Genomic DNA, 19,003 nt, shown 5'->3' with positions numbered 1-19,003 from the left:
AAATGTGATGGAAACCCATTTAAGTTTTAATTTTTATTCGGTACATGGCAATTGAACTGCAAAAGTTATTTTTATGTGCACTACGTCATCACGCACAGCCTTTTTTGTCCACAACAAGTCAATTTAATTGAATTGGTTTCCTATTTCGCAACAAAGCATCCTTCACTCATGCTGCCAAACATACCCTCGTAAAACTGACCATCCTACCGATCCTCGACTTCGGCGATGTCATTTACAAAATAGCCTCCAATACCCTACTCAATAAACTGGATGCAGTCTATCACAGTGCCATCCGTTTTGTCTCCAAAGCCCCATATACTACCCACCACTGCGACCTGTACGCTCTCGTTGGCTGGCCCTCGCTTCATACTCGTCGCCAAACCCACTGGCTCCAGGTCATCTACAAGACCCTGCTAGGTAAAGTCCCCCCTTATCTCCGCTCACTGGTCACCATAGCAGCACCCACATGTAGCACGTGGTCCAGCAGGTATATCTCTCTGGTCACCCCCAAAGCCAATTCCTCCTTTGGCCGTCTCTCCTTCCAGTTCTCTGCTGCCAATGACTGGAACGAACTACAAAAATCTCTGAAACTGGAAACACTTATCTCCCTCACTAGCTTTAAACACCAGCTGTCAGAGCAGCTCACAGATCACTGCACCTGTACATAGCCCATCTATAATTTAGCCCAAACAACTACCTCTTCTCCTACTGTATTTATTTATTTTGCTCCTTTGCACTCCATTATTTCTATTTCTACTTTGCACTTTCTTCCACTACAAATCTACCATTCCAGTGTTTTACTTGCTATATTGTATTTACTTTGCCACCATGGCCTTTTTTTTGCCTTTACCTCCCTTATCTCACCTCATTTGCTCACATTGTATATAGACTTATTTTTCTACTCTATTATTGACTGTATGTTTGTTTTACTCCATGTGTAACTCTGTTGTTGTATGTGTCGAACTGCTTTGCTTTATCTTGGCCAGGTCGCAATTGTAAATGAGAACTTGTTCTCCACTTGCCTACATGGTTAAATAAAGGTGAAATAAAATAAATAAATAAAATACATTTGATGGAAATACATCTCTGGTGGGAAAATACGCATATTGTTTTATGTGGATTATCGAATATTCGCATGAAAATCTGTCGCCAATTGGATGGAAACCTTGCTAATTACTTACTTAGCGAAATATAGGTTTACATAAGAAGATAAACAAATAATATTGTGATTTTCCCTTTACTACAGTATAGCATTTCCCTGTTGTCTTTGCATTGTGTTTTTATTGTGGGATTTACTGTGAATGCTGGAGTGAGTATGATTTTCGATGTATTCATTACACATGGCAAATAAAGTGAACATTTAAACATGGAATATGAATAGAGTTAAAAACCCAATGAAAATCGGAAACTGTAAAGCAGAAAGTGAACTATTTGACGGTTGCTGAGCTATGTTTGTGACTGTGGAGAGTCAATAATAAAGTGAAAACTTGAAACGTGGAATGTGAATAGAGCTAAAAACCTCATGGAAATCGAAAAACTGTAAAGCAGAAAGTGAACAATTTGAAAGGTGCTGTGATGTGACTGTGGTGGGTCAAGAGTACATTGATGTAGTTTATCTTCTGTTAGTCAGCACCTAACGTAATGGTTGTGGATTCTTTTCTTCTTTACTTCAGGAGTACACTCTGGCCCACACGGACAAGCCTGACACCCTGGATGGAGCAGAGCAGGCCCTGAAGAAGCACGAGGACTTCGTCTGCACCATGGACGCCAACATAGAGAGGATCGCCAGCATGCTGGAGGGGGGACAGAAATTGGTTGACAGGGGGAACCTCTACTCCCCCAGGGTCCAAGATAAGATGGACCTAATCCATGACAGGTTAGTCTTGGATCTTTTTCTGGTCTAATAGTTGCGTAATTAAAATGAAAAACAAAAACACCACCCAAAAGACATCAGCTTTCTTTGAGAAGACGTAAAAAACATCTTCGTTTATGAACTATAAATGAATACAAATGGCTCTCTTTTATTCAATTAATTCTAATGTCAGCCATGGGTTTATAAGAGGATCTGTCTGTACATATTGTAATGAACTTCCACATTATCTGACCTATTGACCTTTACTTGTTTTGTCTGTTCCCTCAGTAGTGAGCGTTAATCACGTACTGTAGTCCAGCTAGCTATTATCCTGCCACTTTGAGGAGCATGAAACACATAGGGTGTGTCCCAAATGGCACCCCCATTCCCTTCACAGTGCAGTACTTCCTACATAGAGCCCGATGTGTCCTGGCTAAAACTCGCGCACTATAAAGAGAATGGGTTGCCATTTGGGACGTAGACATACCGTTCAGTAGTTCAGCTTGCTATTAGCCTGCCGTTCTGAGTCAGCTAGGTCAGCAATACATAATTAGTGTTAACATTGTTCTAGTGGAGCGGGGGAGAGGCGAGGGAGGGAGGGAGCTCCTTCTCCCATTAACACACGCCATTATCATCCCATCCGGCTTCACTCTACTCTGCTGGGAGGGAGACGGTTGGAGGGCGCCGGGTGCCTGCTATGATGGGTATTGATCGCAGAGAGAGTGTTCTTCAACCCAGAGGAGGTAGTGATAGCTATACTGAGAGATCAGGAGGGGTGGGGGGGCTGTGGAAGCAAGGTCATTAGTAAAGACTCTTTTACTGTGTGACGCTGGGGCTGGAACTGGAACGGTTCAGTAGAGGAGATTGCATGTGTTGTTTACACCCTACCATCAGTCTCTGTTGTCGGGACCTGGGTCATGTTCATTAGGCACCAAACGGAGAAAGATGGACTGAAACAGGGAGGGACTCGAATAAGAGATGCTCGTTTTAGTTGTCTGTTGCAAAATGTTTTCAAACATTTTTCGTTGCGGGCCCTAATGAACACGACCTTGGCGATATGGGACTGAGTCTAACGTGTTGTTCTGTTGTGTCTGTGTGTTTTCGATCTGCAGGTACCACAAGAACAAAGGCAAAGCCAACAAGGTTACAGGGGTACTCAAGGATAACCGTGATCTTCAACACTTCCTGCAAAACACACAGGATGTAAGATATTTGATTCATTTTTTGGTAACACGATACAGTAAATGTGTTCCTGTCTTACTTCTTACTACTGTTCTTGTCTGTGCTGACTCTGTGTTGATCTTCGTCTCTCTGTCCTCCACCTCGCCACTCCCTCTCTCTATCCTCTCCACTCCCTCGTTCCATCGTCTCCCTCTCCACTCCCTCTCCCCATCCTTTCTGTCTCCACTCCCTCGTTCCATCCTCTCCCTCTCCACTCCCTCTCCCTCTCCCTCTCCCCATCCTCTCCGTCTCCACTCCCTCTCCCCATCCTCCCAACTATCCTTTCTCAATCCGCCTCTCATCTCCATCTCCCCACCCCTCCATCCTCTCCTCTCCCCCTCTCAATCCCTCTGTCCATCTTCCTCCTCTCCCCCTCCTCTCCATACCCTCTGTCCTCTCCCTCTCTCCAGCTCACTCTGTGGATAAACGAGAAGATGTTGACGGCTCAGGATGTGTCGTATGACGGGGACAGGAACATTCACACCAAGTGGAAGAAGCATCAGGCCTTCATGGCTGAGCTGTCCTCCAACAAAGACTGGCTGAACAAAATAGACCTGGTGTGTGTGCGTGGATGCGTGCGTGTGTGTGTGTGCAAGGTGCAAAGTGACATAGCTACACTGAGCTGTCAGAGCCTGAACGCTCGCTCCACTACAGTATCAGTTTCTATGTGTCCTTGTGGTCACATCCTTGCTATATGCCACATGGTGTAATAAGTAAGAATATTGTCCATGTGACGTTTTAACATCATCCCTGCTCTTCGCAAAGGCATCTAGCTTAACTGGCTTCTGTTTCTGTTCACTTAACATTATGATTTTGGATTGAAATAATAATATACACAGTAAGTCGCCTTGCCCTGAGCCAGAATGTCCCAAAAGGCATGATCTTCTGTTTGTGGATCGTGAGGCAGCTTAATGTACAAGTACACCCACTGGACATGACACTAGTCTATCCCAGTAATCATATAGCCTACTTGAATTATTTCTGGTGTACATCCCACCCATATTACTTATCATACATGTGCCACAGACGCTGATGGATTATATAACAAGTATGAACGTTTCTCCTGTGACCTTTCTAACACCGTCCCTTCTTGTCATCCACAGGAGGGTCAGGAGCTGATGGATGCCAAACCTGAGTTCGAGCCCATCGTGACAGAGCGTCTGGCGAAGCTGCATGAGCTGTGGGACAAGCTAGAGTCCACTGCCGAGGACAAGGCCCGTCTGCTGTTTGATGCTAACCGCTCCGAGCTTTTTGACCAGAGTCTGGCCGACATAAAGAAGTGGCTGGCTGAGCTTCAGAAGGAGCTACAGGGAGACGATGAGGTCAAGGACCTCACAAACGCTAACATCCTGCTCAAGAAGCACCAGGTGTGTGTGTGGAGGGGTGTGTCTGTCTAATGTTCCTCCCCCAGTTTCGGAGTTCGATCGAACAATAACACTCTAGACTCCTGACCATAAGCCGGAGAGTTCCAATCTTTTTGATGAGAAAAAATAAGTTCTGCCTCCAGTCTGCCCAGCCACTACTTTAACCCCCCCCCCCCCCCCCGCCCCTTCCAGCAAACAGAGAACCAGGTGCGTGGCCGTGCGCGGGAGCTGGAAGAGCTCCAGAAGGCTGTCGAGAAGCACGGAGGCTTAGCCGGGAGCAGGGAGGACCAGCTTGAGACTGAGCAGCAAGCTATCCAGATGGACTTCCAGCAGCTCCTCAACCCCCTGTCCCAGCGCAGGGGCAAGCTGGAGGCAGCCAAAGCCGTGCACCAGTTCTACAGGGACCTGGCTGATGAAATTGTGAGGATGCCTTTCAGCTTATTATCAGCACCATTACAGCGTTGTTGTTTCCATCTGAAACGTGTCAGAATGCTTCCTCAGAGAAATGCTGACATGAACACTATGTGTTTCACTGTTCTGTTCTCTCTCTTTTTCTCTCTCCATCATAGCTCTGGGTCGAGGAGAGGTTGCCCCTTGCGATGTCAGATGAACATGGCAACAATCTCCAAGTGGTCCAAATGCTTTTGAAGAAGAACCAGACGTTACAGAGAGAGATCGAGGGTCACCAGCCCCGGGTGGATGAGGTGTTGGAGCGTGGCCGGAGGATGGCGTCGGCCGCGACAGAGGCGGGCGGGCCGGAGGCTGAGCGTATTGGACAGCAGGTGTGCACATGCTCACGATTGCACGTGCACACGCCAGTACACACTTCTTGTTTTCTACCCAGTGTCCCTTCTCCTCACCCTCTGTTCCTTCCACCTCTTCCCATTTTCGCTTGTTTTCAACGGTTTGTTTTTTAAATTGTTTGTTACTGATACTGTTTTTGTTATATATTGTGTCCCTGAAAAGCACTATATTCTGATTCCAGGTGAAGGAGCTGGAGGAGGTGTGGTCTCGGATGCAGGATGAGATGGCTAAGAGGAGAGACAGGCTGAACGGATCTAACCTGGCCCAACAGTACTATAACGATGCTGATGAAGCTGAGGCCTGGATAGGAGAGGAGGAGCTCTACATGATCACTGATGAGAAAGCCAAGGTAAGGAGGTGAGGGGAGGAGAGGAAAGGGGAGGAGAGATGAGGTATGAATAGAAGAGCAGGAACTCTACATGATTGCTGATGAGAAGGCCAAGGCATTGTGCTCCAAATATATTTACAACTATCAAGTTGATCTTATGGACTGTCGGTCCTTGCAACCATAACTCCACTGGTGAATCGAGTGTGGTGACACTTATCCAATCCCATCCACCATAGTAAACCAAGCGGTGTGGCTGCTGTTTGGCTGAACAAACATATAAAAGATTGTGGCTTTAAAGTGTTCATTTCTCCCCCCCTCCACCTCTCTTAAGGACGAGCGGGGTGCCATGTTGATGTTGAAGCGTCACCTGATCATGAAGGAGGCTGTAGATGACTACTCAGACTCCATCCAGAAGCTGGCTGACCGCGCACAGAAGATGCTCAACGAGGACCACCCTGATGGGTGAGTGGAACCTAGATATTTAGGGTTCAGTCAGCTTACCTTGGGAACTACAGTATAGCTATCACTACCTCCTCTGTAGGCCTCAGACTATGCAAGACTATGTTGCATACATGTGGAGAATCCTCCTTTTTAGGATTGGTCTCTTGTTCCTCACTGTGTAACAGGATTGAGAGTGATGGGTGTGGTTACGATTGGGTCCCTTACCATACAAAGATCAGACAGCTATGATACATGTTGATGCATGATGATGACTTGTCTCATCTTGTCAGTCACTCGCTTTTTCTCTCCCTCTCCCTCCCTCCCGATAGTGAGTCTGTCATCCGTCGTCAGGGCCAGGTAGATAAGCAGTACGCTGGTCTGAAGGACCTGGCAGAGGACCGCAGGAGGAAGCTGGACCATGTCTATCATCACTTCCTGCTGAGTCGAGAGGTGGAGGATCTGGAGCACTTGATCGCTGAGAGGGATGTGGTGGCCTCCTCCCAGGAGATGGGACAGGACCTGGACCATGTCACGGTGAGGGTGGAATACATACTAAATACAGAGGGCAGGGATTCTCAGCCAGGGATTCTTAGCCAGGGATTCTCAGCCAGGGATTCTTAGCCAGGGATTCTCAGCCAGGGATTCTCAGCCAGGGATTCTCAGCCTAGGACCTCTGGAGGGTTTCTATGAGCTTCTATGGGGTTCTTGGAAAAGCGACGGTGGAAACGAACGAGTTAATGGAACGTTCTAGGTGGCTGAAGGGATAGAAAATGGTCCAAGCACGAATGTGAAGTCACACCTTGTATTGGTTCTCTCTGTAATGTTCTGTATTCTTATGGAGTATATCCAAGGTTGAGAGCTCTTATGATTGAGCACTTGTATTTTTAAAACAATTTCCTTTTTCATTTCCCTCCCCAAATCTAAACCGTCCAGCTCCTGAGGGACAAGTTCCGTGACTTTGCCCGGGAGACAGGGACGGTGGGGCAGGAGCGTGTGGACTATGTGAATCAGACCATAGACGAACTGATTGAGGCGGGCCACACAGAGGCTTCTGCCATGGCCGAGTGGAAGGACAGCGTCAATGAGAGCTGGGCTGACCTGCTGGAACTCATAGACACCCGCGCTCAGCTCCTACAAGCCTCATATGACCTGCTCAAGTGAGTCTGGACACAACTGGTTGGCAAATAGTCCATTAATGCCACTAACAGTTTTTGGCTTTGTATGCCTAGGCTCAAAAACACAAGACAAACACAAGACAATAATTGGTCATTTTTTCAGACAGTGAAGACGTTTCATTTTTCCTTTCATAGACGGTTGAGATCTGACTTCTGACAGATTACAGTTGTATACTACAGTGGTGGTACAGTGAGTGCTCAGCTGTAACAGAATGCCCTGGTGGTTCTCAGGTACTTCGATGATGGGAAGGAGCTGGTGGCTCAGATCCAGGAGAAACATAATGAGATTCCTGCTGACCTGGGAGAAGACTTCAGCAAGGCAGATACCTTCCACAGGATGCACGCCGCCTTCGAGAGGGACATCAGCGCCCTGGGCAAACAGGTACACCTTAACCCCTTACTACCTGGGAAGCCTGGAGTTTAGTTCAGAGGTTGACAGGAGAGGCAGCGTTAAGATATTAAGAGGTGTTATGCTGATTTAGAGATGGCAATAGTGTACAGCCATGTACATTTCAAGTTATATCAAGGTGAGTAGTTGTAAGACAGCATTTGTTTTTGTATACCTTGTTGGCCTCCCTGTAACAACACATTGCAATAACACTGAACGCCAGTCGTGATTGGAGTCGCTCGAATCCGTCTCGAAGGACCATAAAGAAAATATGGGAAATGGGATTGAAAGGATTCTACATCGAGGGTGTCGTGGTTCATTTCTATATTATCAAATGAGGAAAGACAAACTCATCACGCAAGTCAGAGTTATACTTAAACTAAATCTTTATTCACTTATTAATAAGGAAAGCATGTCACACCACACACACAAGTGAATGATGTGAGTGCTCTGCAGTTACGATGGCTGGTTGACGAATCACTCTTAGATGATTAATTGAGAGCCCAGACACAAAGGATACAAAGATCTTTTGTACTTTGATTTGTTTTGAGATTTGGTTGTTTATCTACCTTAGTTGAATGCACTGACTATAAGTTACTCTGGAGAAGAGTGTCTGCTAAATGAGCAAAATGTAAATGTTTATGTAAAAAGAAACAATTGCAAAGCACACTGGGTATTCGTTTTGGCCTTGTTTCGTGGGGAGGAGCTCATTAGAATAATTCCCTGCAAGTGTTCATTTTTATATTTACATATTGGTAATTTACCAGACACTTTTATCACACCGTAATACCATCAGACTTCTGGTACCAATGCAGGGTAAAAGGGGGCCAACAAATTGTGAACCACTATAAAAAAAATGGTATAGAAAAGTATTTGGTATTTTACAAAATAAAAATACAGATCTAAAAAATATTGTATCTTGTTACAAAATACATTGAATTGTAGTTCAGGCCAGTGAAATACAAATTGAAATACATATTTCAAAAACATGTAACTGCTTATCTGTGTCCAGAGCCATATACACCCTGGACAATAGAAGTGCACTATATAGGTACTTGAACGTTGGGCCTTTGCGTTATGTAAGTGTACCTGAAGCTCTTGCACAGATAGGCCGGAGAGTTTCAGCGGTGGTACTCTCTCGTTCAAGGTGCTCTCCCTCTCTGTCACCTTGTTGCTTTGCTCCTGAACCAGCAAGACCCCAGCTTTCTTCAGTAGTTTTTGCTGTAAGGAAACATGACTGAACAACTTAATGATAACACAGTACAATTCATAGTTTAAATGATGTACAAAATAGTCTGTTTCAAGTGTTTTTGAACTTGTATTTGCAGTGGGGGAGGAGGGTGTTTGGTCCCCTGCTGATTTTGTGCGTTTGCCCACTGGCGGAGAGGTGATCGGTCTATGGTTTTGATGGTGGGTTTGTTTGAACGGTGGGGGACAGAATAACAACGGGAAGGTCCAGACAAACGCATGTCAAAAAATTTTGTGGATTGATTTGCATTTTGATGGAGGGGAATGGGTATTTGACCCCCTCTTAATCAGAAAGATTTCTGTCTCCCAGGTGTCTTTTGTATGGGTAGCGAGCTGAGATTAGGAGCACAGTCTTAAAGGGGGTGCTCCTGATCTCAGTTTGTTGCCTGTATAAAAGACACCTGTCCACAGAAGCAATCAATCAATCAGATTCCAAACTCTCCACCATGGCCAAGACCAAAGAGCTCTTCAAGGATGTCAGGGACAAGATTGTAGACCTACACAAGGCTGGAATGGGCTGCAAGACCATCGCCAAGCAGCTTGGTGAGAAGGTGACAACAGTTGGTGCGATTATTCGCAAATGGAAGAAACACAAAATAACTGTCAATCTCCCTCGGCCTGGGGCTCCATGCAAGATCTCACCTTGTGGAGTTGCAATGATCATGAGAACGGTGAGGAATCAGCCCAGAACTACAGGGGAGGATCTTGTCAATGATCTCAAGGCAGCTGTAGCTCAGTTGGTAGAGCATGGTGTTTGCAATGCCAGGGTTGTGGGTTTGATTCCCACGGGGGGCCAGCACAGAGAAAAAATATATATATATAAAAAAAAATTATGAAAATGTATGAAATGTATGCATTCACTACTGTAAGTCGCTCTGGATAAGAGCGTCTGCTAAATGACTATAATGTAATAATGTAATGTAATCTTTTAAATGGCAAGATACACCCCCTTAATCTACATGTCAAACAACAGATGTGTGGAATGGGTCACAAGGTTATTATTCATATGAAAGAAATTAATCATCGTAAAGACTGTTCTCATTGTTTGGGAACCAGGGTCTGGCCCCAAAAACAAGGTTCCCCTCATCATTATCCACAACCGAGCCATCTCCACCCTGGTACCTCCCACCAACTCATGCTATGGAATGCGGTCTTTTAGGTTTTATCACCAAAGGCATTGTAAATCCACTGTCAGCATTAAGCCCCCAGAGGCCCAACTCAGAAGACTACGCACAGATGAGAGTGTTCTAAGAACCCTATTCTATTCCATAAAACAACCATTTGTGGCAGTAACAGTATTATAACATCATCTTGTAATTTTGCTCTCACATGGGTTTCTCTCATAGTTACCACCATAGAGATTCTATATCTAAGTTCACCACCTCAACCTCCCTCCTTCTCCCCCACCAGGTGCAGCAATTCCAGGAGACAGCGGTCCGTCTGCATGCCCAGTACGCTGGGGACCAGGCTGTGGAGATCCAGACCCAGGAGAAGGAGGTGGTGGAGGCCTGGAAAGCCTTGCTGGATGCCTGTGACGGCCGCAGGAAACGCCTGGAGGAGACAGCTGATAAGTTCCGCTTCTTCACCATGGTTCGAGACCTCATGGCATGGATGGAGAGCACCATACAACAAATAGAGACACAGGAGAAACCACGGTAATCTCATGTGACAGACTGTTAACATAAATGCTAGCTAGCTAGTGCAGGCGAAACTTGGTTCTGAGTTTAAGGTGAACAGGACAGGGAGGAAAGGGGGTCACATGGCTCTGTTGGTTGGAGCCATATATTTGCAACAACAGCTGTGGGTTTAATTGTCACAAGGTGTATACCACACATACTGAATATATGCAGAGAAAAACATCTTCAAAATGACTAAACAACAGGAAACGGAGGAGAGAGTGGACTGGGGATACGGAGGGGTGAGGGGATGAAGGGAGAAAGGAAGGGTGAGGGATGGAGGAATAGAGGATGGAGAGAGAGAGCGATAAAGCTAGATGATCACATGTTGTTTCTACCTCTCTCTCCTCAGGGACGTGTCATCAGTCGAGCTGCTGATGAAATACCACCAAGGGATTATGTCAGAGATCGACCAGCGTGGACCCAAATTCTCTGAATGTGAGGAGCACGGCAAAGCTCTGCTGGCTCGCAAACACAAAGACTCTGTTGAGGTGAGGAACACCAGGGCTCTATGTCAATTCTTTGCATCCTATCTCCGTGCCTCTCCCTTCCCTCAGATCTTCTCCTCCAATGTGTTTTGAGATGAAGGCGAGGAGAGCGTATGCAAGCAATCAAGTAAAGTTGAATTGGGGAAGAGCCTGGGGCTACACTAAATTCTTTCAGATATGTGGCTATTTCCTTACCTTGTGACTCTACCTCATTTGAAAACTGAATTCATCTGTTGCTGTCATCCTCATTTTCTGTCAGATAAGTATTAAGCTGAGCCAGCAGAGGGAGAAGAGGAAGGAAATGATGATCAAGTGGGAGGACCGGTGGGACTGGCTCAGGCTCTGTGAGTACAGCAACAACAACGACCCTCCCTTTTCCACCCTCCTTCCTGATACTGTATTATAGATCCGAGTGAACACAAAAACACAAGGCCTGGGTCCAAATAGCATACTTACACATTTGTCTTCTCTTGTGTTATGTCCCAGTGTTGGAGGTGTGCCAGTTTGCACGGGATGCCTCAGTGGCGGAGTCGTGGCTAGTGGCTCAGGAGCCATATGTGGCCAGCAAGGACTTGGGACAGACGGTAGACGAGGTGGAGAAACTGCTGAAGAGACATGAAGCCTTTGAGAAGTCCACCGCCACCTGGGAGGAGCGCTTCTCAGCACTGGAGAGACTTACTACGGTATATTGTGGATAGGATTGTGTGTGCGTTAGCAGTTTTTTTCTGATGTCCCCATTTTTCATATAAACAAGTGCAGTGTGTGTGTATCTACCCATTACCTCTATTTGTGGGTGAAAATTACTACATTCTATGTCTGTGTCTCTCTCTCAGTTGGAGCTGTTGGAGTTGAGGAAGCAGCAGCAGGAGATGCAGCAGATTGTAACAGAGGAGCAGCAGCGCTCACAGATGGAGAGCAGGAGAGAAGACACAGGGTTCGCCGAGGACTCTTCTCAGCTCTACACCATTGAAGAGCAGACACTGGTTAGTACTGAGCTAATGTATGCTGACAAAATGACCATCTATGACAATATTATTCCCAATCTGTCCTGTTTAGTTATTCTGTCCTTTCTCTCTGTGTATGGATGGTATATAAGAATGTTATATCCTTATGTATGTGTACATTAACATTGATTATACATAAAATATCATATTCCCTCCCTCACTCCTTTCCCAGCCTGCGTCTGGAGCAGTGGTGGAGCCAAGTTCAGGTCAGTTGGAGGGGACAGCAGGTGACTCCACGATGCCCATGCTCTCTGAGATGCAGGGTGCTGGCTTGCATGAGGCTAGCTCTCTGGAGCTGCTGGATGCTTCTGTGTCTGGACAGACCCCCAGAGAGGGGGAGATCAGGGCCACTACCCTGCCCGCTGAACCCCTCAGTGCTAAGGCTGTGCTGCAAGAGGGCATGCTGGGACGCAAACACGACCTGGAGGCTGCTGGGAAGAAGACTTCTAACAGGTAGATACGCAATGATTTGCTTGGAATTCAGGCAGCACATTTTGCCAGTTATATTTTAGGTCACACTTTATTTGGATAGACCAGATTTTCTATCTGTAGATGCTCTACAGAAGGCCATACAATCAACAAACTATCTGCTGATAAGCAACTTCTTGCTAAGGTTATGGTTAGGGTTACGGTTACGTTTTGGGTTAGGATAAGGGTTAAGGTTAGGGTTAGAGCTAGGGTTAGTAGATAGTGGAAAGGTTATTGAGTCTGTAGAGCATCTATAGATGGACTATCCGCATAACGTGTAACATTCTTTTTATAATTTGGGGTAATATAAGAAGGTACCATCGCACTCACTCGACTGAGGGCTACATTTGATCAGATCCGCGCTAGCCAACACCCGCACAAGGGTTGTTTTGGCGGTGTAAGAGGTAGAACTGTGTTAGAACAATCAAATCCACAAGTGGCTCCTTGCTTTAGCTTGTCGCGGACACTGCCATTGGATGCAATGAAACCACCCAACTTTCTAATCGGACAAATCCTACGCAGCCACATTACAAGTATTCTAATGTCTACACCTCAATTAGACAGATAAACATCCCCCATCCAAATGAACATGAAAACATGCCTTAGAGTAAACTTTCTATTGCCGTTTTGAACATCTAACTTGGTAGTGCTAATAAGGAAGGGAGTGGTTTGTGACATACAAGAGCAGCCACTCATCTACATCTCATTCCAAAATCATGGCCATTAATATGGAGTTGGTCACCCCTTTGCTGCTATAACAGCCTCCACTCTTCTGGGAAGGCTTTCCACTAGATGTTGGAACATTGCTGTGGGGACTTGCTTCCATTCAGCCACAAGAGCGTTAGTGAGGTCGGGCACTGATGTTGGGCGATTAGGCCTGGCTCACGGTCGACGTTCCAAATCATCCAAATGTGTTCAATGGGAGTGAGGTCAGGACTCTGTGCAGGCCTGTGCAGGCCTGTATGGACCTCGCAATCTCTGTATGGAACTTGCACAGGGCATTGTCATGCTGAAACAGGAAAGGGCCTTCCCCAAACTGTTGCCATGAAGTTGGAAGCACAGAATTGTCTAGAATGTCATTGTTTGCCATAGCGTTAAGATTTCCCTTCACTGGAACTAAGGGACCTCCCCAAAACATGAAAAACAGCCCCAGACCATTATTCCTCCTCCACCAAACTTTACAGTTGGCCTTATGCATTGGGGCAGGTAGCATTGTCCTTGCATCCGCCAAACCCAGATTCCTCTGTCGGACTGCCAGATGGTGAAGTGTGATTCATCACTCCAGAGAACGTGTTTTCGCTGCTCCAGAGTCCAATGTCGGCGACCTTTACACCACTCCAGGCGACGCTTAGCATTGCGCATGGTGATCTTAGGTTTGTTTGCAGCTGCTCGGCCATGGAAACCCATTTCATGAAGCTCCCGACAAACAGTTGTTGTGCTGACGTTCCAGGTGCAGTTCGGTAGTGAGACAATTTTTACACGCTACGCGCTTCAGGACTTGCCGATCCCGTTCTGTGAGCTTGTGTAGTCTACCACTTCGCGACTGAGCCGTTGTTGATCCTAGATGTTTCCACTTCACAATAACAACACTTACAGTCGACCAGGGCAGCTCTAGCAGGGCAGAAATTTGTCAAACAAACTTGTTGAAAAGGTGGCATCCTATGACGGTGCCAGGTTGAAAGTCACTGAGCTCTTCAGTAAGGCCATTCTACTGCCAATGTTTGTCTATGGAGATTGCATGTCTGTTTGATCGATTTTAACACCTGTCAGCAATTGGGTGTGGCTGAAATAGCCAAATCCACTAATTTGAAGGGGTGTCCAAATACTTTTGTATGAATAGTGTATTTGTCAGCTCATACCGCAGTTACACCTCCAAAACATCCGCTATGCGGATGTCTGCCAACACAGGTTAGCGCTCGATCGGATTGAATCGAGGCCTTACAGTGGATAGGATATAAAGTATAGTTCAAGTTAGTATCATTCAAGTTCATGGCTCTACCACAAGATAATTCTAATAGTTTGGGGTAAGCTTGGGATGCGTATGTATCTGGTTCAGGCCTTCTCCAGCAAAATGTGTTTGTGCTTCTGTCCTCTCACAGGTCCTGGAACAACCTGTACTGTGTGCTGAAACCTGGTCAGCTGTCTGTCTATAAGGACGCCAAGAGCATCAGCCATGGCTCCACCTACCACGGAGAGGACCCTCTGTCGCTCTGCAACGCCAACTGTGAAGTCCTGACCAACTACAAGAAGAAGAAGCACGTATTCAAACTGAGGCGAGGATCCGGAGTCTCTCAGTTTACATAGTTCACACCAGTTGAGGCTGCTGACGGGAGGAACGGCTCATAATAATGGCTGGGGCGGAGCGAATGGAATGGCATCAAACGCATGGAAACCATGTGTTTGCTGTATTTGCTAGCATTCTGCCTATTCCGCTCCAGCCATTACCACGAGCCCGTCCTCCCCAATTAAGTTGTCGCCAACCACCTGTGATTCACACTCTCCGTTATTGCACTTTTCGTTTGAATCCTTACTGAATTTTGTTCATTTGGCTGTCTCTCTTCCAGGCTTGGAGATGGTAGTGAGTACCTGTTCCAGTGTAAAGAAAAGGTGAGTTCTTCATGCACTTCTAAATAATCATGTTATACTATATCAGTCAGTCAATGAGTCATCAAAATACAGCTCCATTGAACCATCTACAAGATAAACTTTCTGCTCTTTCTGGAATTAAATCATAAGTATCTGTGCAGATGTATTACATCTGTCAATGTATTATGAACGTTGATCTTATAGCGATCTTAAACCCAACACCCAAATTCAATGAAATATATTGAACATAAATGGTTATTTCAGAAGGAGCTGGATCTTTGGACCCAGGCGATGGAGAAGGCAGTGAAGCCCCTGGCGCAGGAAGAGGTAGGATCCTCAGGGTCCGCAGGGGCCCGGGCCCACAGCCTGCCCCCTCCTTCCTCCTCCGCCACCCCAGAGCCGGCGAAAGACAAGAAAGACAAGGAGAGGAAGGGATTCAGTCGGTTCGCAAAGAAGAAGTGAGGACTGACTGACTATATTTCAGTCACTTGGGCAGAAGTTGTAGTGTACAATCAGTAAGACAGATTTTTATCACCTTAAAATATTGCATTTTTTTACATTAAAATAGATGAGATATTGTAGTTAAGATTTCAACCTACGCTCACGCTGCTGAGTGTATTTAAGCCAGTGTATGAACGCAAATGTCCACCTTTTTCTTTCTCTTTTTGTTTTCTCTTTGACAAAATATGCTACATTTAAATAGTTAATTAAAAGCACAGGAATGTTCTTTTGACTCTCAACCAAAGAATGTTTGTAAATTCATCAGGATTGGGTATGGTAGCTGTTTTCTTTTAAAGAGCTTTGTAAATGCTATTTTAGCTCATTAAATGATAGGCCTTGTGTTGCCTGAAAGAGAGTCAGACATTGTACAATACCTGCATGCACGGCAAGTACAACAGCAAGTATGCAAACTAATTGTCCTATGCACTGTGAAAGCCAAATAACATTACAGAAATTGGATGTTATAGACTGTTTTAGCTGAGATAATGAAAGTAACACAATTGAAAGACGATAATGTTACCTTGTTATTGTCGTGCTTTTACCTAAAACAAAAAACTCAAATTACTTTCAAACATGACTTTTACCAGAATAGCACTGTGGCCATCTCTGTTGCTGAGAACTTGAAATAGCCTATGCCTAACACCTGTGTATCGAATCTCATATCTATATACAGTACCAGTCAAAGGTTTGGACACACCTAGTCATTCAAGGCATTCTCTCAACCAGCTTTGAATTAGGAGGTGTGTCCAAACTTTTCACTGGTACTGTATCTAAAGATGCATGTTTTTTCTTTTTAATATGGTGCTATAGTGTCGTGATATTACTAAGGCTATATTCAATCAGCTCTGCTTTAGCCAACCTCTGCATAGCGGTTGTTTTGACAGTGTAGGTGATGGAACTGTGTCAGATTTGTCAAATCCACATCCTCTTATGCGAGTGTCTGCTATCGCCGGTAAACGCTTGATCCGATTGAATCTAGGACTTACACTTTCAAACTAGACCAACTTGGCCTGCCCTATTTGTTCTTTACTTTGGACTGCAGAGTCATATGCAACTGATTCTATTACACTTTGTTTGGTTTCACTCAAAACACCTTCAATTACATAATCGGAGACAGAAATACTTTTTTAGTCTGTCAAAAATCGAGGATAAAAATTGTGGGTCAATCAAATCTAAATTGCTTTTCCAAAACCCACACAGTATGAAAATTCATAATGGAAGAATGTGTCAAAATGAATGAATGTATGCATGTACGTATGGAAATACAGAAAGCGTTGAAGACGGGTAAAGACAACGATGTGCAATGTGGAAAACCAGAAAAAAAATGGATTTAATTTGAAATCGACCGTCAGAATATTTGAATTTCATTTTTTTCCTCTCAATGACATTGGTAAAGTTAATGAAACGTATTTTAAAAAGGAATCCATTCTCAAATATTTTATATCACCTAAATCTATACATGTACAGTATATAATGGAACCGCATTGCTAGGAAAATATACTAATACATTTGACTACTGACAGTCCAACATTGTTTGTGTACTTTGTATCAGGTATACCTCCTTCCTTTGTGCTAGGTTGCTGGTGTACGATATCGAGTATTCAGACCCCTTGACTTTGCTCAACATTGTTAAGTTACACCCTTATTCTAAAATGGATTAAATATATAACACACACACACACACACACACACACACACACACACACACACACACACAACCCTATAATGACAAAGTGAAAACAGGTTTTTAGAACGTTCTATTTAATACATTTGCAAAACAGACACCTTATTTACATAAGTATTCAGACCCTTTGCTATGAGACTCGAACTTGAGCTCAGGTGCATCCTGTTTCCATTGGTCATCCTTGAGATGTTTCTACAACATGATTGGAGTCCACCTGTGGTAAATTCAATTGATTGGACATGATTTAGAAAGGCACACACACCTGTCTACATAAGGTCCCACAGTTGTCAGAACAAAAATCAAGCCATGAGGTCAAAGGAATTGTTCATAAAGCTCAGAGACAGGATTGTGTTGAGGCACAGATCTGGGGACGCAGAGCTCCAGAGTTCCTCTGTGGAGATGGGAGAACCTTCCAGAACGACAACCATCTCTGCGGCACTCCACCAGTCCTTTCTGGTACAGTGGCCAGACAGAAGCCACTCCTCAGTAAAAGGCAAATGACAGCCCGCTTGGAGGGCACCTAAAGGACTCTGACCATGAGAAACAAGATTCTCTGGCCTGATGAAACCAAGATTGAACTCTGGACAGAATGCCAAGCGTCAAGTCTGGAGGAAACCTCGCACCATCCCTACGGTGAAGCATGGTGGTGGCAGCATCATGCTGTGGGGATGTTTTTCAGCAGCAGGGACTGGGAGACTAGTCAGGATCAAGGGAAAGATGAACAGAGCTAAGTACAGCGAGATTCTTGATGAAAACCTGCTCCAGAGTGCTCAGGACCGAGGCAAAGGTTCAACTTCCATCGGGGGAACGACCCTAAGCACACTGCCAATTGGACGCAGGAGTGGCTTCGGGACAAGTCTGAATGTCCTTGCCAGAGCCCGGACTTGAACTCAATGGAACACCTCTGGAGAACACCTCCCCATCCAACCTGACAGAGCTTGAGAGGATCTGCAGAGAAGAATGAGAGAAATTCCACTAATACAGGTGTGCCAAGCTTGTAGCGTCATACCCAAGAAGACTCGATGCTGTAATCGCTGCCAAAGGTCCTTCAACAAAGTAGAGTAAAAGGTCTGAATACTTATGTAAATGTTTTTTTTAATATATTTGCAAAAGTGTCTAATAAAACTGTCTATATGAAAAGGTATCACAGTTGACAAGTGCATGTCAGAGCAAAAACCAAAACACGAGGTCAAAGAATTGTCCCCGTTTTGCTTTGTCATTACAGGGTGTAGTGTGTAGATTGAGTGGGAAAAAAAATAAAATAATTTACACTCCATTTTAGAATAAGGCTGTAACGTAAAACAATGTGGAAAAAGTCAAGGGGTCTGAATACTTTCGGAATGCCCTGTACATGTCACATTGTAATCAATTTTGACACTAGAATAAATGTTTGACTGAAACTGAGGCTACATAGGTTGTTTCCAAAACGAGAAGTTGCTTTTTAGGGGCAATCACTCTTTAAATGGAATTGACCCCAAACCTGCTACACATTGCCTTTTAATGTACTGGCTGTACTGTCCCTCTAGATCCTTCATCCATTACACTTTCCCACCCTCACATCTACTCGCCACATACTAAAGTCAACATCTTTATCTTCCAGTCCTTTGTGTAGTGGTTTTTAAATCAGCATTTTCTACTCTCTACAAGCTATGTAAAAATTCCCAAAATGTGGACAGAAAATGTCTATTACATTGAGAGGTGAACTTGAAAATAAACTCATAAACCGACAGTTTGGAGTTACTGCATGTTCCCCCAGGCAACACACACACACACAC

General features: G+C 44.9%; 1 protein-coding gene across 1 annotated transcript in view; it reads left to right on the top strand.

Moving 5' to 3' along the window:
* LOC106602627 (spectrin beta chain, erythrocytic) overlaps window positions 1–18,957 on the top strand; it is a 53,534-nt gene extending 34,577 nt beyond the window's left edge. The window contains 20 exon segments of the mRNA XM_014195383.3: window positions 1,674–1,876; window positions 2,965–3,055; window positions 3,484–3,630; window positions 4,177–4,440; window positions 4,630–4,857; window positions 5,007–5,219; window positions 5,423–5,590; window positions 5,901–6,031; window positions 6,340–6,544; window positions 6,944–7,167; window positions 7,417–7,567; window positions 10,232–10,476; window positions 10,850–10,988; window positions 11,245–11,329; window positions 11,472–11,668; window positions 11,819–11,968; window positions 12,162–12,442; window positions 14,557–14,730; window positions 15,022–15,064; window positions 15,308–18,957. Coding sequence (XP_014050858.1) covers window positions 1,674–1,876; window positions 2,965–3,055; window positions 3,484–3,630; window positions 4,177–4,440; window positions 4,630–4,857; window positions 5,007–5,219; window positions 5,423–5,590; window positions 5,901–6,031; window positions 6,340–6,544; window positions 6,944–7,167; window positions 7,417–7,567; window positions 10,232–10,476; window positions 10,850–10,988; window positions 11,245–11,329; window positions 11,472–11,668; window positions 11,819–11,968; window positions 12,162–12,442; window positions 14,557–14,730; window positions 15,022–15,064; window positions 15,308–15,505 — 3,537 coding nt within the window. The 3' untranslated portion in view covers window positions 15,506–18,957.
* Window positions 18,958–19,003: the final 46 nt, after the last annotated feature.

Source organism: Salmo salar, chromosome 01 (assembly GCF_965601325.2).
Source record: "Salmo salar chromosome 01, fSalSal1, whole genome shotgun sequence".
Classification (NCBI taxonomy): Eukaryota; Metazoa; Chordata; class Actinopteri; order Salmoniformes; family Salmonidae; genus Salmo; species Salmo salar.
This window is presented reverse-complemented; position numbering and strand designations above follow the sequence as displayed.